This window comes from Somniosus microcephalus, chromosome 14 (assembly GCF_052327205.1).
Source record: "Somniosus microcephalus isolate GS21.2 chromosome 14, FLI_Smic_1.0, whole genome shotgun sequence".
NCBI lineage: Eukaryota > Metazoa > Chordata > Chondrichthyes > Squaliformes > Somniosidae > Somniosus > Somniosus microcephalus.
The window spans coordinates 35,185,728-35,209,858 of NC_141000.1; the positions used below are offsets into that span (position 1 = coordinate 35,185,728).

Genomic DNA, 24,131 nt, shown 5'->3' on the forward strand with positions numbered 1-24,131 from the left:
CTTGCTATAGAGGGAGTGCAACGAAGGTTCACGAGATTGATTCCTGGGATGGCGGGACTGTCGTATGAAGAGAGATTGAGTAAACTAGGCCTGTATTCTCTTGAATTCAGAAGAATGAGAGGTGATCTCATTGAAGCATACAAAATTATTACAGGGCTTGATAGGATGGATGCTGGGAGAATGTTGCTCTTAGCTGGGGAGTCTAGAACCAGGGGCCACAGCCTCAAGATAAAGGGTAGGCCATTCAGGATTGAGATGAGAAGAAATTTCTTCACAGAGGGTGGTGAATCTTTGGAATTCTCTACCCTAGAGGGCTGTGGAGGCTCAGTCATTGGGTATATTCAAAACAGAAGTCGATAGATATCTGACTAGTAAGGGCATCAAGGGATATGGCGATAGGGCCGGTGAATGGAGTTGAAGCAGATGATCAGCCATGATCTCATTGAATGGCGGAGCAGGCTCGAAGGGCCGAATAGCCTACTCCTGCTGCTATTTCTTATGTTCTTATCTGTGAAGCGCCTTGGGGTGTTTCTTTACTTTAAAAGGTGCTATATTAATGCAAGTGGCTATAGTGTAAAACACTGATACCATCAGTAACTCAACTGTGATCATCATAAAACAAGATAATTGTGGCAAGTGTGAGTATAAAGAAGAAAAGTTAAAACAGGCTTTCATTAAGTGAAGAATTTCAGTGCTGGATAATGAAATACCTTTTCATTTTTGGCACGATGCATCAAAGCCAGACATCCCAGGTCAGGTGTTCCACAACCAGGTGAAGAGTAAAATTCCCCCCTAACATACCTCCCCCCACCAAAACATACTAACTGATCATCTATTCAATTTGGTTTGTGGGATCTTGCTTTGTGCAAATTGGGTTCCATCTTTGCCAAATAACAGCAGTCACTCCACTTCTTTAATTCATTGCATGTGAAGCACTTTGGAACATATGAGAGATATGGTAAGATGTTATAGAAATTCAACTCTTGTTCTTTTTTTAAACTCAGCCCCAACAATATGCTCAAGCGTCAACTTCAGAAATGTAAAATAAGAATCCTCCAAGCTTTTCACACAGGACCAGCCAGAAAACAGATTCTGTAGTAGATCGGAACCAAACTTAGAGGCGAATTTAAGCAATAAGCAAACCTACTGCTCCATTTCAAGCTTCAGTTTCTCATGACCACTTTTCCCTTGTCCCCACTATACATGACCACCTTACTGAAAGGGTGGGCAGACCACCTTACTGAAAGGGTGGGTGGGCAAGCAATCTGCTGTAAGCCCTCTTCAATGAGACTCGAGCTAACCACTAGTGAGTCTACAAGAGCAATTGCAGCAATTCTCAATCTCACCTACTGTCTTACAGTCCGGCCGAGATCAGGAACTCACACAAGTGGCAAACTGTGACCACAATTATGTACTCCTACTAATCTGTGGTACGGCATCTTGGCACACTAGGGCAGCCTTTCCTAGGACTGCATTTTATAAATTTCTTTCTCAGACTGTAAGCCCAATATAATTAATTCATACAAACAGGTCAACTGTGGACTGCATGGAATTGACTAAATTTATTGAGTTCTTATTCAAACTCTTGCTAATAAAACTTGCAAAAATTAACAAAACCACAAATCAAAATGCTTTAATAACTAGTCTTTGACTCTGCTGCTTTCAGTTATTTTCTGACAGTGAATCAAGTGCAAATATTCATTACTTTTATATGACACTTACCATTGTTGCCATCAGATTTCTCTTCTGACTGTCCTACACAAGATAAAAAAAGTACTTCTGTGATATTACTGTATGATAGAAAAAATATACAAAACAGTTCTAAAAAGCAAAGGAAAATATTTCCAAATGTAAAATTTAGCAATTCAGATCGCAACCATTTTGTAAATTCAGTGATTTTGTTTAGCCACAAAGAACTGAAAGACCTTTAAAGAATAATGGTTAAAATATCAAATGCAACAGTTTTCACAAAAATAACCTGCCTCAAATTGGTCTAAAAGTCTGTTTCTGTTGAACACAGGTGCAGCAGGTCCAGAATGTTTCATTTTTTAGATATATTTGTTCTCGGGATATGGGCACCACTGGCAAGGCAAACATTTATTGACCATCCCTAGTTTCCCTTGAGAAGGCGGTAGTGAGTCGCCTTCTTGAACTGCAGCATTCCATGTGGTGAAGGTACTCCCACAGTGCTGTTACATAGGGAGTCCCAGGATTTTGACCCAGCGATGATGGAGCGGCAATATAAGCCCAAGTTGGGATGGTGTGTGACTTGGAGGAGAATTTGGAGATGGTAGTGGTCGCAGGTTTGGGAAGCGCTGCCAAAGAAGCCTTGGCGACTTGATGGTGCTTTCTATGGCTCGTACACACTGCAGCCATGGCCCGCTGGTGGTGGAGGGAATGAATGTTTAAGCTGGTGGATGGGGTAGCGTTCAAGCAGACTGCTTTGTCCTGCATGGTGTCAAGCTTTTTGAGTGTTGCTGCAGCTGCACCTATCCAGACAAGTGGAGAGCATCATCAAAACTCCTGACTTGTGCCTTGTAGGTGGTGGAGAGGCTTTGGGGAGTCAGGTGGTGAGCCATTTACAACAGAATATCCAGCCTCTGAACTGCTCCAGTAGCTACGGCATTTATGTGGCTGGTCCAGTTGAGTTTCTGGTCAATGGTGATCCCCAGGATGTTAATGGTGGGAGTTTTGGTGATGGTAATGCCATTGAATGTCATGGGGCAGTGGTTAAACTCTCTCTTGTTGGAGATGATCATTGCCTGGCACTTGCATGGCGCAAATGTTACTTGCCACTTGCATGTAGTCCAGGTCTTGCTGCATTTGGGCACGGACGGATTCATTATCTGAGGAATTGCAAATGGAGCTGAACACTGCAATCATCAGCAAACAACCCTAGTTCTGACATTATGATGTAGGGAAGGTCATTGATGAAGCAGCCGGATAGTTGGGCAGAGGACACTGCTCTGAGAAACTCTTGCAGTGATGTTCTGGGGCTGAGATGATTGGCCTCCAACAACGATAACCATCTTCCTTTGTGCCAGGTATGACTTCAGCGAATGAAGTTTTTTCCCCATGATCCCCATTGAATTACTAGGGTGCCTTGGTACCACACTCGGTTGAATGCGGCCGAGAGGTCAAGTGCAGTCACTCTCACCTCCGGAATTCAGCTCGTGTCCATGGTTGGACCAAGGCTATAATGAGGTCTCGAGCCAGTAGCCCTGGCGGAACCCAAACTGAGTATCATTGATGGCACTGTTGATGACTACTTCCGTCACTTTGCTGATGATCGAGAGTAGGCTGATAGGGCGGCAATTGTCCGGGTTGGATTTATCCTGCTTTTTGTGGACAGGACATACCTGTGCAAATGTCCACATTATTGGGTAGATGCCAGTGTTGTAGCTGTACTGGAACAGCTTGGCTAGAGGTGTGGCTAGTTCTGGAACACAGGTCTTCAGCACTGCAGCTGGGATGTTGTTGGGGCCCGTAACCTTTCCTGTGTCCAGTGCACTCAGCCGTTTCTTTATATCACATGGAGTGAATCGATTTGGCTGAAGACTGGCATCTGATGGTGGGGACCACAGGAGGAGACCGAGAAGGATCACCCACTCGGCACCTCTGGCTGGAATGACTTTGAATTCGGCTGGAATGATTTTGAATTCAGCAGAGGTAAAGCTCAAGAAGTAGAAGGAAATGAAGTGACAACAGGTGAAATGATCATGAGGTTAATTATGTTATATACAGACAGACAGCACCAAAGAGATATTTAACAGTGCATTCACACTAGCAGGTTAACGTTGCTGCAAAATGGTTTTAGCTTCAGACACAAAACTTGTACAGGAATCCCTCCCCAACCATGGGGAATACGTCCCTGAAAACCCCCGCGGTTGGCAAATTCAGTATAAATGTGTATAAACACAATAAAAAATATAAAAAGCATAAAAATCATGTTATTTACCTTATTCCTAAATTAAAAACCGCAGATACACGAATTTCACTGCCGCGGTTGGCAAAAATAGTCGCAGAGTGGAAACCGTGTATACGTGAAATCCACGTATGGCAAAACCGCGGTTGGGGTGGGATTCCTGTATACTGTAAATTGGGCATTAAGTTCCAAGCTAACTGACTCTAAAGGAAAGCTCCCTATTCCAGGGAATTTTACTCCTCTTCGCTCCAGTGTCATCAGGTCCAAACTCCGGATTCAAGCTGCATTTACACTATAGATGCAGTGTTGATAAAAGGTATTATTGCTGATGCTTTGAGTAAGACAACGTCTACAAAATGAATGCCATCAAGAACTCTTCATTTGTGATCACATTGGCCCAGTAATTCCTGTCACAATGCGTGAGTACGGACGGGGTACTCACGCGTGTGCCCGGAGGAATTGCCGGTTTTCAGCATGCACAGCGCATGCGCTGAAAACCGGCATTTCCTGTCCTCTGACCCAAGGGGTTAAGAGGCAGAACGCGTGCGACTGCACAGGCAGCGCGTGCGCAGTGAAATTCCTTTCCCCCACCCCCCACCGCCCGAGTTGCCAGAGTGTAAAGGCCTCCGGTTTTTACGCGTGGAAAAACCAGACGTAAGTACTTAGTTTTACAGGTAAGTGGTCTTTTAGTACAATTTAGAAATGTTTTTTCCACAGGTTTATTATTTTTAAAGAATTTACAGTAAGGTAAGTTTAGTTTTAGACCCTATTTTTTTTACATTTATTTTTTTCAAAAATTTGATTAATTGTTTAAAGTATTTTAAAAAACTTATTTATAGTTAATATAATCAGTGGGATGTTTTTTAAAATTTTATTTAAAGTTTAAATAGTGTTTTGGCAGCCCATACTTTTCATGAGTTTGACAGTTCTTACTGTCAAACTCATGAATGAGGTTTCCCCTCACCTGATTGGCTGCACAGTGCTCACCTGATCCCAGCTGGCACATCGCACTAACTACGCCGCTGGATCAGGTAAGCACATCGCGCCGACATCTGAACCGGGCCAGTGACAGGAAATGCAAGCAGGCCTGGGCTTCAGATGTCAGTGCGCCGGGTGAGTGCACATCGGGGGGCTTGCACGCGCGGCAAGCTCCCGATCCTAATTTCAGGGCCATTCCGTTACATTTCCTATCCCCTCTCCCCCAATTATAATCAACCTCCTCTGTGCACAGCTGCTTACCCTATTGTGCCAAAGCTGTTCGTAGAGACTGGCCGGCAGACAGTCCCTACATGCACCACCAATAGACAAAAACAGCACTATTAGCATTCCCCAAATCCAAAAATATGGTATTAGAATGATTAAAACTATTGGCATATCATATTATGGAGTTAGGACTGGGCAAAGGACTGTACTTCAACCACAGTGGAACAGATCAGGTGCATTATTCACAGTACCATTGGATTAAGAGCAGCCTTTTGCTATGAAAATGGCTGCATTGCACAATCAGTGCCTTGTGAACAAAAAAATGCCATCTTTGTAATTACAAATCATAACCAAACAGAAGTGATAGTTCTTTGTATGAGGCACAGGACTCAAATTTCAGAAACCTGCATCCAATCTGAACTCTCTTTCTGGGGGGGGGGGGGGGGTAGAAGAGGGGTCATGTTAAATGACACACATCCTACATGTTAGGTTGCACAGTAAATGGAACCAAAACTGGCCACAGTGAAGAAACAAGAGTCCTATCACGGTTACACCAGACCCTGCAACAGGTAAAAGCAATAATAATAATCCTAATAAGGTCTTTAAAAAAATTTAAACCTATGTTGGATGTGGTGCTCTCTCAATTTACAGTAGTTTCTCAACTCATAAGTGAATTACCAAGAACTTGGCACCACAGTGTTATTAGAGTGAGTCAAAACTACTCATTGCTTGTTATTTTAGGTGCCAGGTCAAAAATACATGCTCTGAGCTTTCTATTAACTATTTCCTTCAAGCAGATGATGTCGATTCTGCAATTACCAGCATTTGAGTTCACCAAATAGCTAGGCCTGCAGCATCAGAGGAATACAAACAATGACAAAGGAGTCTTCATAGCAATTTTCAAAAAATGTGGGGAATTGATACTGAACAAGAACAATGCATTTATAAAAAGGGGTTAAGTTCTGCATTTCTCAGTTCTAAATGTTTAAAACTATACATTTTGAGAACTCCATTTTAAGTGATGCTAAGCATTCACCTTGGCCCAGAGCCTCGATTTTGTTTCTGCAAACGCTGATTATTACAACGAGCAGACCAGGGCTGGCACGCATCAGCTCAAGTGAAGAAATGGAAGATAGACAGAATAGGTCTATCTAATATAGCAATTCATGGCAAACAGAAACAGCATGACTAAGCAAAATGTGCAGTGTTAGCATTTCATCAGCTTAGGCTTAATGCATCATTATTACAGCAAAAGGAAAAGATCATGGCGGGAAGGGGAAGAGGAGTGGAGGACGAGAGAAATGTGAAGGAGACTTTGGATGCCGAACTGGGAAATGTAAAGGTCCTCTAATATACTTTTTAATTATTTGAAAACATTTTAACCCAATAACTTAAGTTAATTTCGGAATTTTATGTAAAAAAACTTCAGAAGCTTCTGACATTCCCCAGCCTTATGAATAACTGCAGGTCAGCACTACAGCAACATCAATTTACATGTCCTAATTAACGCAAAAATAAATAAATGCTCAAGTCTATCACCAAATAACAATAGAAAAATACATCATCACGCAGAACGTGTGTGAATGCATTCATTTTTCCACCTGGTGATAGAGGCTGTGTCTATCTTTAAGCAAATTATTATTCAAAGTAATAACATGAATTTATATAGCACCTCAATGCCCTCAGGACATCCCAAAGCAACTAACAACCAATGGCTTACTTTTGAAGTGCAGTCACTGTTATCATATAGACAAAAGTGGCAGGCAATTTGTGCATTGTAAGATCCCACAAGTACCAAAAGGATAGAATGACCAGATAATCAGTTCTTGGTGATGTTGGTTTAAGAGGGAATGTGGTCAGGACACCAGGAGAGCGCCTCCTTCTTCAAATATCGCCATGGGATCTTCTGTATCACCCTGATCAGATAGAGCATCAGTTTAATGTCTCACTCAAAAGACAGCACTTCCAACAATGCAGTAATCCCTCAATACTGCACTGAGGTGTTAACCTAGATTATGTGCTCAAGTCCATAATGGAGCATGAATCCACAACTTTGTGACTCGGAGTCGAGAGTGCTATCAACTGGGCCAAGCTGCAATACCAAAATTTGAGATTCACATCCAGATTTGCTATGATCAATTTTCAGCCTCATATATAAAGCATAGGAAATGTTAACATTACTCGACATCATTCTAGCAACCATATATGATCCATTGTGACAGGAGTGTTTTTTGTTTTTAATGAGCTGCAAAGGTGTGTACCATGGAGCCTCGGGGGGGGGGGGGGGGCACATATAAATGTTAACCTCTATTCCCATTACCTTACATATATGTCAGATTGTAATACTAACAAATCTTGGTGTTCCAACAATAAGAACATAAGAATTAGGAGCAGGAGTAGGTCATTCGGCCCCTCGAGCCTGCTCCACCATTCAATAAGATCATGGTTGATCTTCTACCTCAACTCCACTTTCCCACCCTATCCCCATACCCCTTGGTTGGTTCCCTTAGTATCCAAAAATCTATCGAACTCTATCTTTGGTATATTCAACGACTGAGCATCCACAGCCCTCTGGGGTAGAGAATTCCAAAGATTCACAACCAATGTTCCCTTTAAGTTGCACGGCCGTGCAATGCTGCAGGTGTCCTGTGCAGCCGGTGATCTGGCTTTTAAATTTTTTTTAAAGTGCATGCGCAGACTTTTGAATGGGCCACGCTGCCCAAATAAAAATACAGGGAACATTGTTCACAACCCTTTGAGTGAAGAAATTTCTCCTCATCTCAGTCCTAAATGGCCAAACCCTTATTCTGAGACTGTGACCCCACAGCGCTAAGAACAGCACTTTCCAAACTTCAAACCCCCAAAATTCAAACAGGTCATACCAGCAAGTAAGAAACTTAACACAAATAGGCTCAGGGGCCACAGTTTGGACACCCCTACTATATGGCATCAAATCATGTTGCAACTTAGAACGTACACAGAGAACAGTGCATGAAGCAGGATATTGGCTCAGTTCCTGATGTATTGTTTGGCACCAATATTACCTTGTAATGTGTACACTGGACTTCTGAATACATTTAGTATTCAAAAAGGATGGGTTTGTATTGAAATTTGGACAAACGGATACATGTTCGGTAAAGATCCACAAGCAGGCCCTGCCCCAGCTCAGTGCCAGGTCTGGGTGCTGGAGCAATTCAGAATCGTGATGAACAGATGGTTTTAGCAGTGGCCGAACCTTCAACAAATTCCAAAAAAACAAGGAGTGACATCACAGGACAGCAGGTAGGTGATTGGTTGGTGAGTGTACAGTTTTTATTTCCCCCTCTCTTTTCTCTAAACTAGGACAGTAGTTTAAACTAGCTGTGGGAAACTACAAAGTACTGTATTAAATTGATAGCTTAACTAGTTAAACTAATTAATATAACTATAAATAATCATTGAATAAAGACTTTAACTAATTAAATAAATAAAATAAGGCTAGAACTAAGATATGGCAGGGCAGGTTGTGTGTCTGGACTGCAGTATGTGGACGATGAGACTGTCCCAAGCGAATACGTCTGCAGGAGATGTCTCCACCTCAAATCTCTCCGGCTCAGTCAGCGAGTTGGAGACACTCCGACACATAAGGGGGGGGGGGGGGGAGGAATTTCTGGACAGTTTTATCTAGAATGCAGTCACACCCCAGAGGAAAGCACATGTTCAGGAAGGGTGCGTGTGACTGCTAGGGTGCCAGGTAGCGGGGATTTAGGAGAGCTTGAGAAGGAGGTCCTGCAGATACTGGTCCTGTCCAACAGGTATGAAGTACTCGCTACCTGACAGGATAAGGAGAAAGACTGCAGGGAGGACAGCCACAATGCAGACCAAGGCTGTCCAAGCAGAGGGGGGGGGGAAAAAGAGAGCTGAATAGAAATGTGGTAGTGATAGGGGACTCTATAATTAGGGGGATAGACAGCGTCCTCTGCAGCCAAGAACAAGAATCCCTAAGGGTGTGCCAGGGTAAGGGATACCTCACGGCGGCTGGAGAGGAACTCGGAAAGGGAGGGGGTAAATCCAGTTGTCGTGGTCCATATTGGAACAAACGATATAGGTACGAACAGGGAAGAGATCCTGCTGTAAGAATATCAGGAGTTAGGCTCTAAATTAAAAAGCAGGACCTCGAGGGTAATAATCTCTGGATTATTGCCTGAGCCACGTGCAAATTGGCATAGAAGCAGACAGATCAGGAGAATTAACACATGGCTAAAGGGCTGGTGTGGGAAACAGGGGTTCCTTTTCATGGGACACTGGCACCAGTTCTGGGACAGGAAAGAGCTGTACCGATGGGACGGGCTTCACCTGAACCAGAATGGGACCAGTGTCCTGGCGGAAAGGGTAAATAGGGAGGTGGCAAAGACTTTAAACTAGTAAGATGGGGGGAGGGATCTACAAGAAACATAACCAGCCTAATTATAAACAAAACAGGAAAAGAGAGCATAAGAAAGAATAAAGTAAGGGAGGACATTGATGGCAAGGGAATAAATAGAGTTATAGAACAGGAGTCTAAAAAGATGGTTAAACATAAAGTGAAAGGAAATCCTATTAAAATGAGTTAAACTGTCTGGACAGCAATGCACACAGTGTCCGTAATAAAACAGGGGAGCTGGAGGCAATCATGCATTGCGAGGAATCAGACATAGTAGGGATTACTGAGATGTGGCTACAGAAAAATCAGGACTGGGAATCAAACATTGCAGGGTATAACATATTTAGAAAAGTTGAGAGAGGGCAAAAGGGGAGGTGGAGTAGCTGTATTTATTAGGGATAACAATGGCAGTAGAAAAAAGTGACGCAGCTATCAGCAAGACAGAGATAGAATCCATATGGATAGAGATAAAATATAATAAAGGATCAATCACACTAATAGGTGTAATCTACAGACCATCGAATAGTAGAAGGGCGGTGTAGGAAGAAATATGCAGACAAATTAGGGAAATTAGTAAAAAAACATAAAAAAAGAAAAAGACTTACATTTATATACAGGAGACTTTGGTTTATCCGGAGGCTGTATGTCCGGAAACCTCAATCTACCGGCAGAAATCAGGAGCCGTTCTGTTAGGTTGTTTTTCTTCTCGTGGCTTTTTTTCCCCCAACAGTCAGGCTTTGGAAAGTCTCTCTGAAGCTGTTGCTAAGCTACAGAGACGCTTCCAAGGTACGGGCCGACTGTTTGAAGCTGTTGCTAAGCAACAGTGTTTGTTGTCAGATACGGAGATGAAAATCTCCGTATGCTTCAACATTAACTTTGTATGTCCGGCAATTTTGATAGATCGGCAACAGCTTGGTCCCATCGGTGCCGGATATAACAAAGTTTCCTGTAGCGCTTTTCACGACCACCGGATGTCTCAAGGCGCTTTACAGCCAATGAAGTACTTTTGAAGTGGAGTCACTGTTGTAATTATAGAATAATAATGGAGAATTTCAACTACGCCGATATTAATTGGACAGAAGAGATAGGTAAAGGGTATAAGGGAATGGAGTTCCTACAATGTGGCTTTATTCAACCATGGAGTCTCATTAGTGTTTAGTTTGTTCTTTCCTTTTAGCAGAATATATTGTTCCTGCACTCTGTTGAACACCATTTTAAATGTTTCCCATTGCTGTTCTACGTCGTTGTTTGCCAATATTGTTGCCCATTTTATTTTCCCAAGTTCTAGTCTCAGCCCCTCAAAATCAGCTTTTCTCTAATCGATTACCCTGGTTTTCGTCATACTTATGTCCTTCTCAATTATCATCTTAAAGCGTATGATATTATGGTCACTGTTGCCTAGATGTTCCCCTACTTTTAATTCTCTTATCTCTTCTGGTTCATTCCCCATTACTAGATCCAATAGCGAAACCTCCCTTGTTGGGCTTTTTACATATTGGGTTAGAAAAGAGTCCTGTACACTGCATTCCCTTATCCCTTTTACCTACCTCTTCTGTCCAATTAATATCGGAATAGTTGAAATCCCCCATGATTATTATTCTATGTTTTTTTACTTATTTCCCTAATTTGTCTGCATATTTCTTCCGCCACCTCCCTTTTACTATTAGTTGTTCTACAGGCCTGTAGAAGATCAGAAAATTGGGAGAGGGAGGAGACAGAGAGTCAAATTGCTGTTTCTTTAGCTGATTCTGATGTTCCAAAGTCTTCCTGTTTAAACCATAAATCCATGATCTGGAAACCCCATTATTGGAATCACTATAATGATCTGAATCTGTTTAAGAACATAAGAAATAGGAGCCATACGGCCCTTTGAGCCCGCTCCGGCATTCAATAAGATCATGGCTCATCTTCGACCTCAACTCCTCTTTACATTTAAAGTAAGAGTTAGCATTGTTTGATTTTCACTACAGTGCAAGTAAAGTCAGTTCTGGATTTTACCAATATTACCACCACACTTACATTGAACATCAACATTGAAGATCAGTTTCTTCCTCCTTCTGGTATAAATAGTTTGAAAGGATTTCAACCCCTAGCATGGGGTTCCCAACTAGGAACCAGTATTAAGTTCTTTAAAGTGCTGTAACTAAAATAGCAAGAGTTCTGTTCCCAAGTCACAGCCACCACTTCCAAGTTCCCCTCCAAGTCACACACCATCCTGACTTAGAAGTCTATCACCAATCCTTCATCGTCGCTGGGTCAAAATCCTGGAACTCCCTCCCTAATAGCATTGCGAGAGTACATTCACCACATGGACTGCAGCGGCTCACCACCATCTTCTCAAGGGCAATTAGAAATGGACAATAAATGCTGGCCTTGCCAGCGATGCCCACATCCCACAAATGAATATAAAAAAAACCTCTGCTATAGCTTTTATTTGGCTCAACAATATGAAAAGCTGGACATAGAACAAGTACAATTTTTCATCAGCCATGAGTAATAACATAACTGAAACATCGGGTATATCTACGCATTTTAGTGCTCTCACCTGATGGTCCTTCTGTAAAAACCGATAATGTCTGTCCTCCAACACTCTGCATTGTGAACGGGTGCTCCCTGGGTGCACTAATTGGTGCACCTTTTCCACTGGCATTTTGGATACTTGCAAGCTCTTCGTTTAAAGTAAAGGAAACCTGATGGATAAAAGTAGCCAAGTCAGCTGCTACAACTTCATAGGACCAGGAGCACCACTCAAAATGGAGCCACATGATTCAAACAATGGCAAACATTTGATGTACCTATAATTTTAACTGAGGCAATGTTAGTTTTCTCAAAGCACAAGCATCCGCACTGATTCAACAAAATAGTGAGAAACCAACAGTCTGACTCATTCAGTAGCTTTAGTTATAAGCTTCAGCCTTTAATGGTTGTTTAAAGGTACATTATGGACACAATTGTTTGAATTGGGCAAATACATTCACATAAGGAAAATTGGAAAAGTTCTTACACATTTCAAAGCCAAAAATAAAGATAAGTCACGGAAAAATAAAAAATTATTTTATTAGACATTTAGGTACTTTGAATGGTAATTAGAAAGACAGAAACTAAATACTGTCAGCAAACAAAACAACTGCAAGAGTTAGAGTCACAACGGCACAGAAGGAGGCCATTTGGCCCATCGAGTCCGCGCCAGCTCACTGCAGAGCAATCCAGTCAGTCCCACTCCCCCGCAAGTTTATTTCCCTCAAGTGCCGATCCAGTCTCCCCTTGAAAACATTGAGCGTCTCCGCTTCCACCACTTCCATTGGCAGCGAGTTCCAGGTCCTCACCACTCGCTGCGTAAATAAGTTTTTCCTCACATCCCCCTTGTATCTCTTGCCCAAAACCTTAAATCTGTACAATCAAGTAGTAGGAACAGCTTTTCTCTGTCTAACCTATTCAAACCCGTCATAATCTTGTACACCTCTATCAAATCACCCCTCAACCTCCTTTGCTCTAATGAAAACAAATCCAGCTTCTCCAACCTGTCCTTGTAGCTAAGATCTCCTATCCCCGGACCCATTCTGGTAAATCTCCTCTGCACCCTCTCAATGGTCTTCACATCCTTCCTAAAGTGTGGTGACCAGAACTGGACGCAATACTCCAGTTGTGGCCGAACCAGCGCTTTATTAAGGTTCAGCATAACTTCTCTACTTTTGTACTCAATACCTCTATTTATGAAGCCCAAGATCCCATATGCTTTGCTAACCACTCTCTCAATATGTCCTGCCACCTTCAGGGACCGATGCACATTAACTCTCAAGTCCCCCTGTTCCTGCACACTCTTTAAAACTGTGCTATTCCTCTCTGTTCCTTCTGCCAAAATGCATCACCTCACACTTCTCTGTATTAAATCCCATGTGCCACTTACCTGCCATTCTGCTAGCCTATCTATGCCCTGTTGCAGTCAATTGGTATCATCTTCACTGTTTGCCACACCCCCAAGTTTGGTGTCATCGGCAAATTTAGAAATTCTACTCTGTATTCTAATATCCAAGTCATTTATAAATATCAAAAAAGCAGTGGCCCCAGCACTGACCCTTGGAGAACACCACTGTCTAGCATCCTCCAGTCTGAAAAACAGCCATTTACATAAGAACATAAGAAGTAGGAGCAGGAGTAGGCCATACGGCCCCTCGGGCCTGCTCCGCCATTCAATAGGATCATGGCTGATCCGAACCTAGACTCACGTCCACTTCCCGGCCCACTCCCCATAACCCTTAATAGCTAGGAAACTGTCCATCTCCGTTTTAAATTTATTTAATGTCGCAGCTTCCACAGCTCTCTGAAGTAGCAAATTCCATAGATTTACTGCCCTCTGAGTGAAGTTTCTCCTCATCTCAGTTTTGAAACGGCAGCCCCTTATTCTAAGATTACACACAACTCGCTGTTTTCTGTCCTTAAGCCAATTCCTTATCCAAGCTGCCACTGACCCACCTATTCCATAAGCCTCAATTTTGTTCACCAGCCTTCTATGTGGTACTTTGTCAAATGCCTTCTGAAAATCCATGTAGACAACATCCATTGCATTCCCTTCATCAATCCTCCCTGTTACTTCATCAAAAAATTCAATTAGATTAGTCAAACACAATCTGCCTTTTACAAATCCGTGTTGGCTCTCCATAATTAGCTTAAACCTCTCCAAGTGCCCGGTAATTTTTTCCTTGATTATTGTTTCTAAAACTTTACCCACCACTGATGTTAAACTGCAGTTACTAGGATTGTCTTTACACCCTTTCTTGAGCAATGGTGTCACATTTGCCACTTTCCAATTCTCAGCACCTCCCCCACATCTAGGGAAGATTGGAAAATTATGGCAAGCCCTTCCGCTATCTCCTCCCTCACTTCCTTTAGCAACCTGGGATGCAAGCCATCTGGACCAGGCGAGTTGTCCACTCTAAGCATACCCAGCTTTTCTAGTACATCCTGTCTATCAATTTTCACCCCTTTCATTGCTTCTACCTTTTCCACTTCTACTGATATTTTTTCAGCATCCACCTCCTTAGTAAACACCGATACAAGTACTCATTGAGTATTCTAGCCTTGCCCTGCGCCTCTAAGCATACATCATCTTCTTTGTCCCTAATAGGCCCCACCCCGCCTCTTACTACCCGCTTAGTGTTTTCACGCCGGTAGAAGATTTTTGGGTTCCCTTTTATGTTAACCGCCATTCTACTCTCATATTCTCTCTTTGCCAATCTTATTTTCATCTTCACTTCCCTTCTCAACTTATTGTATTTGGTCTGGTTCTCACTTGAAGAATTTACCTAACATGCATCATACACCCTCTTTTTTTGTTTCATCATCTTCTCAATCTCCCTCGTCATCCAAGGAGCCCTTGCTTTGGTTCCCTTACCCTTCCCTCTTGTTGGAATGTACCTAGCCTGTACTTGGAACATCTCCTCCTTAAAGATCACCCATTGTTCTGTTACAGTTTTTCCCGTCAGTCTTTGGTTCCATTTTACCCTGGCTAGATCCTTTCGCATCCCATTGAAGTTAGCCCTATTCCAGTTTAGAAGTTCCACTTTAGATTGTTCCTTGCTCCTCTCCATTGCTCATCTAAATCTTATGATACGATGATCACTCGTACCCAAGTGTTACCCCACAGACACTTGGTCGACCTGGCTCATCTCATTCCCCATCACCAGATCCAGCAATGAATATAGATTTGGACAGATGTGAATCAGAGTAGACAACAGCATGTTATGGAGCTTGACTGAAGAGGCCCAGTAGCAGATCAAGTAAGGGATGAAAGCCAATGTTCCCTCTAATTTGTTTTTGTACTGAGCGGGCCACAAACTCATTTGAGCGCGACCATTTTGTCTGTGGGCAAATTTTACAACAACAACAACAATTTTACAACGACAGCAACCACTTAAAAGCATATATACAGTAAGGCCATATTGCCACCCCGTCTCAAATCATGAGAGAATCATAAAAATTTACTTAAAAATCATGAAATCAGTTGGGTTTTTTGGTTTATAAACATTATTAGTGGCTATATTTAATCTCTCGCAGGTAAGAGCTCTTACAAAAACTATATTAAATGTGTCTCATGTTAGAATTGTTCTATCAGGTATCCCATCAAAGATAATCATAACATCTCAGGGTCATTGTCCGACTAGGATATGCTAATATTGGAGATTAGTTGGGAGAATGGTGGAGGCCGAAACAGACGGGTCGGGACTTATCCCATGTGAGGTATTAATGGCAGATTGGCCAGAACAATAGAGGCACCGAAGCTAACACATTAGCAAGGTCACATTAACTATCTAAGATTGTCCAGGTCAGCTCATGTTCCTTTGTAACAGGAAACATCAGGTTAAATTGATTAGCAGTTAAACCAAAGATAGCCATTATGTCAAGGTCTGGAGAAAAGGAACTTCACTTCAATATACATTCTGAGAAAAGTCTCATAGATCCCATGCTACGTCAATCAGGTTAGTCAGACCCGATTTGCCCATAACAAATCCATGCTGATTGTCCCTTATTAATCTATCTGAACCACAGGAGCAGATTTAACATCTCATTCCAATAATAGACTGGATATTGTTGGTGGAAGGAAAACATTTGATGAACCAAATGACTTGTTCTGTTAAGTTTTCTCATTATTACACCAGACATTAGCAATAACTTTGTTTCCAACATTTGTTGGAAGGTGGTGAGAAACTAAAGCTGGAGTTAACGTGCACTCAGTTCAAACATAAACCCGTATGAGACTCATGTCTCATGCCTTCAATACCCTCAATTATCTCTTAGGTTATACCAACACTTTTTCAGTGAAGTGCCCCCAAAACCACTTTCCATGGGAGTAAAAGCTCTTGTAGAACTGTGGCCTAATTTAAGATTTAAAAGTGCTTTCCTTTCTCTCCCCCTCCCGCATTGGTATTGTTCAGCTTTAATCAGACACTCATTCACATCAACATTTCCAGTTCAGGACCGTCTTCTTGGGTTACATATCCACAGCTCACCTTTGCCTGCATTACACCATGAATTGAAACATTAAAAAAACATTTTGCCTGAAGAGGTTCACCAAGACACTCGCGGTCTAGAGAGCAAGATAATTTTTTTTTAATAAAAGTTAACCGAAAAATAAATATATTCCAAATATAAGATAATAAAAATATAACTGTATTCACTTTCGTGCCTTCACTTCACTGAGTGGTCTTCTGTCTGAGGACTTGTGTCCTTTGGAAACTACACGGTCAGAATTAAACTTCTTTCAATGTTTCATTGCTTGAGAGTCCAAAATCCAGAATCTCCATCAATACTTCTAAGCTAGCTGTAAACCTTCACTGTGTAAACTGCTTACTTTTCTGAAATTTCAGCCATCAGAATGATTCCATAACTCATGTAATGTTATGTGATTAAGTAATACTGCTCTGGCCTTTCGTAACAGAAGACCAGGGACTTTCCTTTCATCTGTCCGCAATGGATTCAAACCCAACTCCCAAAAGGTGGAAAGGCAATGCTGTAACACGAGTGTGATACGGAGACCCTTATCAGGAACCAGAATATAATCTTCAACATCATAGAGTTATACAGCACGGATAGAGGCCCTTCGGCCCATCGTGTCCGTGCCGGCCATCAAGCCCTGTCTAATCTAATCCCATATTCCAGCATTTGGTCCGTAGCCTTGTATGTTATGGCATTTCAAGTGCTCATCCAAATGCTTCTTAAAATGTTGTGAGGGTTCCTGCCTCCACAACCCTTTCAGGCAGTGAGTTCCAGACTCCAACCACCCTCTGGGTGAAAAAGTTCTCTCTCAAATCCCCTCTAAACCTCCCGCCCTTTACCTTGAATCTATGCCCCCTAGTTATTGACCCTTCTACTAAGGGAAAAAGCTCCTCAGTATCCATCCTATCTATGCCCCTCATAATTTTGTACACCTCAATCATGTCCCCTCAGCCTCCTCTGCTCCAAGGAAAACAAACCCAATCTGCCCAGTCTTTCTTCATAGCTGAAGCGCTCCAGCCCTGGTAACATCCTGGTGAATCTCCTCTGCACCCTCTCCAAAGCGATCACATCCTTCCTGTAGTGTGGCGACCAGAACTGCACACAGTATTCCAGCTGTGGCCTAACCAGTGTTTTATACAGCTCCATCATAACCTCCTTGCTCTTATATTCTATGCCTCGGCTAATGAAGGCAAGTATCCCATATGCCTTTTTTACCACCTTATCCACCTGTTCCGCCGCCTTCAGGGATCTGTGTACTTGCACACCCAGATCCCTCTGCCCCTCCGTCTTGCCTAGGGTCTTACCATTCATTGTGTATTCCCTTGCCTTGTTAGTCCCCCCAAAGTGCATCACCTCGCACTTTTCCAGGTTAAATTCCATTTGCCACTGTTCCGCCCATCTGACCAACCCATCTATATCGTCCTGCAGACTGAGGCTACCCTCCTCGCTATTTACCACCCTACCAATTTTTGTATCATCCGCGAACTTACTGATCATACCTTTTACATTCATATCCAAGTCATTAATGTAGACCACAAACAGCAAGGGACCCAGCACCGATCCCTGTGGCACCCCGCTGGCCACAGGCTTCCAGTCACAAAAACAACCTTCGACCATCACCCTCTGCCTTCTGCCACTAAGCCAGTTTTGTATCCAATGTGCCAAGGCACCCTGGATTCCATGGGCTCTTACCTTCTTGACCAGTCTCCTGTGCGGGACTTTATCGAAGGCCTTACTGAAATCCATGTATACCACATCCACTGCGTTACCCTCATCCACACACCTAGTCACCCCCTCAAAAAATTCAATCAAATTAGTCAGACATGATCTTCCCTTGACAAAGCCATGTTGACTATCCCTGATTAATCCTTGTCTCTCCAAGTGGAGACTAATTTTGTCCCTCAGAATTTTTTCCAATAATTTTCCTACCACTGATGTTAGGCTCACTGGCCTGTAGTTCCCCGGTTTTTCCCTACTTCCCTTCTTGAATAATGGTACTACATTACATTAGCGGTTCTCCAGTCCTCTGGCACATCCCCTGTGGCCAGAGAGGTCCTGAATATATGTGTTTGTTAAGCCTAAAAACGAGCATTCGTCAAAATAATTCAGCACACAACTTGAATACCCAAAGAACTGGTGACTTATCGGTCCACCGAGTCCGACTCTGTTTCTTTCTTTTGAGATTGCACGGTGGCTGTGGGGAGCATGCGCACTCTCAGCAGGGAAATCAGCGTGGTGGTTAGAGTGGTTGCTGGGGCGCAGAGAATTATGGGTCCTGCGACCGCCATTAGTCAATGGCTATCAGAGACAACCCTTGCCGAGTTCCAGGACTCTTACCAAACGCCATTCCAATTCGGATCGGCTCTGAGGTTCCCGGGCCATTCTCTCAGCGTTATGACTTTTTCCCGTTCGTTCAGTATTGGGTCCCTCCCACCCCGCTCCAGCTGTCCAGCTCACTGCGCGGCCTGTAAATTTAAGTGCGTGGGAGCTTACAGATCTGTGCGTGGCCACGCACCTTAGAGGGAACATAGGATGAAAGGTAGTACAGACATGGGGAATTGAACAGACATATAGCAGAACAGTGTTTCCGACTTTTCTTTGCTATCTCAATATTATGGCCAATAAAAGGTAAAACTAGGATGAAAGTAGTTAGAGCCAAAGTTGTATATAGGATCAACATCAATATGGCAACATTTATTGAGAAAATGCTGATTTCGTGTGTCCCTTAAAAATTCAACGCCTAATGTAGAATTTAAGTGTGACAAAGAAATGTGAGTGTGACGTGTTATTATTTTATAAAAATGCTACTGGATCTCCTGTGGCATTGCTCAGTGGTGAGTCGAAAGCTACACTAACATTCCCGTCAAGGGTGTGAAAACAATTATAATTCGGTCTGATATTAGCTCATCATTAATTTTCCAACCAGATCAAACATGTACATGAGTGATGACCAGGAAAAGGCTCATTCATCGCACAAAACTCAGTGCCGTGAGGAATTAAGCAGCTCCATGAGTTTAGAGTTTCAGATCCCAACACCTGCTTTAAATAACCACCACCCACCCCTGCCCACTGCCAATGGAGCTAGAAACATGTAAAATACAGAGGACAGTGCTTCTCCCACAAGATGCCACAGAAGAAAGTTGGTAGCCACTTTCGAATCCCAAGCAGCAACCCAGAGCTGTCTGCTTCCTTCCCCCGTGACTCCTTGTACAAAAAACATTTTTGGCTCCTGCACCCAACCTCAAAGAGTCCAACCACACAGTCATGCAAGCCACCGAGCAGCCAGTCTTTCATGCAAGCCAACTAAATCAATGACCATCAATGATTAATCTGCCAGCTTTTAATGTTTCAACCCACCTGCCTATAGATATGAAGAAAGACTTGAGGGGTTAGGGCTTCTTTCACTAGAGCTGAGACTAAGGGGCAATCGGATAGAGGTCTCTATTATGAAGGGTTACGATAATAAGGTAAATATACAGTAATAGATTGCTTCCACTGGTCAGTGAGACAGTAACTAGAAGGCACAAATGTAAGAGAATAAAATTAAAGGTGTTAGAAAAAAACTTCTTTACACAGAGGGTGGTTAGAATGTGGAATTCTGTGTCACAAAACATTATTCAAACAGAATCTATAAATTCTGTCAAATGAGGATTAGACATTTGAAAAAGGAAAATATTGAAGGATACTGGGAGTGAGCAGGAGAGCGAGTTCAGACTGGGCGGTGAAAAACATGACAATGAATAAAGCCAGCAAACACCACGAGGTAAATAAAAAGATTTTCTCATTTGGTATGAAGGTGGAAAAAACTGAAGTTTACCTTTATCATATTATAGTTTAGCAATTAAATTAAAATTTAAAATATACCTCGGGCTGCTGCTTTTAAGGCCTATCACTGTTTTGAGAAAGGAATTGGAAACTTCATTCCTCATAAAAAGTCTGCTTTTAATACTAATAGGTTATAGCAGATTCTGGGATACACTGTAAACAGGATAGTCAAACATTCCTGTGTTCTCATCACCCTGCATGCTTAGGCGCAGACTACAAAAAAATGGGACAGTACTATTTAAGGATTGTTTAAATGATTCAAATTTAGTGACCCGCCCTCACCCGATTTATTTCATTAAAATTTAAACACAAGGCTACAAAATGCTAAGAGGACTACAACCTGTGAAGTGTTATATTTTTTAAAAGGACACTATCACCGTACAAAACAATTTCCTAGCTGAGTAAACAAATCATTCTGTGTAATATAATTACATTATAATTAAGTTTTACTTATGATATACAACTTACAGGGGCAGAAGCTGTAAGTTTCCACCCCACCCAGTGTTGTTACCGTGGACTGAATGTAGTCAGGCCTGATATGCTCAACAAAGACAGTGGGTGTTATATTTAAAAATGCAGCTGACTTCATGCTGTGCAGCTTCAAAGTACTCATGCAAGTGTATAGATGATAAGAACATAAGAAAATAAAAAATAGGAGCAGGAGTAGGCCATTTGGTCCTTAGAGCCTGCTCTGCCATTCAATAAGATCATGGCTGATCTGATCTTGTGCTCAGCTCCATTTCCCTGCCCGCTCCCCATAACCCATCACTCCCTTCAAAAATCTGTCTATCTCCACCTTAAATATAGTCAACCCCTTCATCTCAGGAATCAATCTCGTGAACCTTCTCTGAACTGCCTCCAATGCAAGTATATCACTCCTTAAATAAGGAGACCAAAACTGTACGCAGTACTCCAGGTGTGGTCTCACCAATACCCTGTACAGTTGTAGCAAGACTTCCCTGCTTTTATACTCCAACCCCCTTGCAATAAAGGCCAACATTCCATTTGCCTTCCTGATTACTTGCTGTACCTGCATGCTAACCTTTTGTGTTTCATGTACAAGGATCCCCAGGTCCCTCTGTACTGCAGCATTTTGTAATCTCTCCATTTAAATAATAATTTGCTTTTTTCTTACCAGTGAATAATCTCACACTTTCCCACATTATACTCCATCTGCCAAATGTTTGCCCACTCACTTAGCCTGTCCATATCCCTTTGTCGATGCTTTGTGTCCTCTTCATAATTTGCTTTCCCACCTATCTTTGTATCAGCAGCAAATTTGGCTACATTACACTCAGTCCCTTCATCCAAGTCATTAACATAGATAGTAAATATTTGAGGCCCCAGCACTGATCCCTGTGGCACCCCACTAGTTACCGTTTACCAACCAGAAAATGACCCATTTATCCCGACTCTGTTTTCTGTTAGTTAGCCAATCCTCTATCCATGCTAAATATATTACCCCCAACCCCATGAGCCCTTATCTTGTGCAGTAACCTTTTATGTGGCACCTTATCAAATGTCTTCTGGAAATCCAAATACACCACATCCACTGGTTCCCCATTATCCACCCTGCTTGTTACATCCTCAAAGAACTCCATCAAATTGTCAAACATGATTTCCCTTTCATAAAACCATGCTGACTCTGCTTGACTGTATTATGATTTTCTAAATGATCTGCTACTGCTTCCTTAATAATGGACTCCAGCATTTTCCCAATGGCAGATGTTAGGCTAACTGGTCTATAGTTTCCTGCTTTCTGTCTCCCTCCCTTCTTAAATAGGGGCGGTACATTTATGGTTTTCATGATGATAGGGGCATAATAAAAATCAAAAAGTAAAAGATTGGGGAATACAAAAGGTAGAGTCAAAAGCTCAGGAGTGTCAAGAGAACTAGGGCATTTTATGTTTAATACATTTTCTTTCCACTATCAGGGTTCCTCTTGCTTTAGACTTGACTATTCCAATGCACTCCTGGCTGGCCTCCCACATTCAACCTTTCGTAAACTTGAGGTGATCCAAAGCTCGGCTGCCCGTGTCCTAACTCGCACCAAGTCCCGTTCACCCATCACCCCTGTGCTCATCCTTGTTTTCTAATCCCTCCATGGCCTCGCCCCTCCCTATCTCTGTAATCTCCTTCAGCCCCACAATCCCCCCAGAGATATCTGCGCTCCTCTAATTCTGCCCTCGAGGATCCCTGATTATAATCGCTCAACCATTGGTGGCCGTGCCTTCTGTTGCCTCGGCCCTAAGCTCTGGAATTCCCTGCCTAAACCTCTCCGCCTCGCTACCTCCCTTTCCTCCTTTAAGACACTCCTTAAACCTACCTCTTTGACCAAGCTTTTGGTCACCTGCTCTAATTTCTGCTATGTGGCTCGGTGTCAAATTTAGTGACTTATAATACTCCTGTGCAGCGCCTTGGGACGTTTTACTACATTAAAGGCGCTATATAAATACAAGTTGTTGTTGTTGTTCTAGGGTGCCAATTCTATTAGGCACTCTTCCTTCTAGCTGGTGTTTCGATAATTAATCGCTCACACAGCCATATCCTCAATCCAGGATTTTAGGCAAAAGTAAGTCATTTATCATACCATTCAGGGTTTACTCAAGCACTTTTTCCGTGCCCACTAATTCATGATTGAAATTAATGCTTTATATCTGCACCATTATGGCTAAAAATATTGACAAACCAGTGTATGTATTCAGGAGCTATCTTACAGATGATATAAAATGGCAACGGTGAAAAACAGTGTACAGTGAGCTATAAACAAGTCGAATACAAACTCTGTCTCCAGTAAAGGAGGCCAAGACAGAGTCATACAATCCTCAGCATGGCCATGGAGCAAAACAGCTTGTTTTTTTTTCCCTTTCATAATTCCATATGGAAAATACATCAATTTATCTGCACACGTGTTGCTCTTTTATTTTTTCACATGCAACATCAGGCAATGTCCACAGCGATGATTTACCAAAATCCTGGCAATAAACCTGATTTACTTTTAATTTATAACACTGTGTTGAAAAACTGCATTTGGTGCTGGAGATTTAAACACAGGCTGTGCCATAGAAAAATAATCCCCTTTGAAGTGACAAGGTCTGAGTTATGAGCAAAGTCTGGAGAAACTTGAGCAAAACAACCAGAGGGAAGAGGAATTTTTTTAAATTTTTTTTAATAAACGCAGCGTGTTATGATGATCTGGAATGCACTGTCTGATAGAGTGGTGGAAGCTGATTCAATATTAACTTTCAAAAGGGAATGGGATACTGTAATTACTTGAAGGGGAAAAATTTGCAAGGCTATGGGGAAAGGGCAGGGGAATGGTACTAACTGGATAGCTCTTTCAAAGAGCCGGCAGAAGTATGAAAGGCCAAATGGGCTCCTTCTGTGCTGTATCATTCTATGATTCATTCTAGATAGGAGGCATCGGAGAGATGATCTTAGAGGTGAAGAAGGTGGTTAACAGTATGGAAAAGGTAAATGCAGAAAATTATTTAAAACTTAATTGCCAGAGTAGGACAAGGAGCACATGTTCAAAGCAGTAAAAGATAACTTTAGGACTGATATCAGGAAATTCTTCTTCACATACTGATCTATACATGGAATGAACCCTGGTCAGAGCAATGGAGAGAAAACCCTCGAATCATTTGAAAAAGAATTGGATGCTTCAAAGGGGAGACTTCAGGGTCTTTCTAGATGGATAAACTAAGATGGGCCAAATGGTCTCCCTTAATCATAATTATCTCGCGATAATGTCAGTCAACCAATCCATAAAACAACTTACAA

At 42.3% G+C, this 24,131-nt stretch overlaps 1 protein-coding gene across 4 annotated transcripts in view; it reads right to left on the minus strand.

Annotated features, from left to right (window-relative positions):
- Positions 1 to 24,131, minus strand: part of gtf2f2a (general transcription factor IIF, polypeptide 2a) — a 107,980-nt gene that overhangs the window by 57,228 nt on the left and 26,621 nt on the right. For 2 of the 4 annotated variants that reach the window (XM_086006495.1, XM_086006496.1), the window contains exons 4-5: positions 12,076 to 12,220; positions 1,723 to 1,755 (exon numbers count right to left, since the gene is read on the minus strand). In XM_086006495.1, coding sequence (XP_085862621.1) covers positions 1,723 to 1,755; positions 12,076 to 12,220 — 178 coding nt within the window. The remainder of the gene's footprint in view (positions 1 to 1,722; positions 1,756 to 12,075; positions 12,221 to 24,131) is intronic. The other 2 variants (XM_086006497.1, XM_086006498.1) reach the window with 1 other exon arrangement.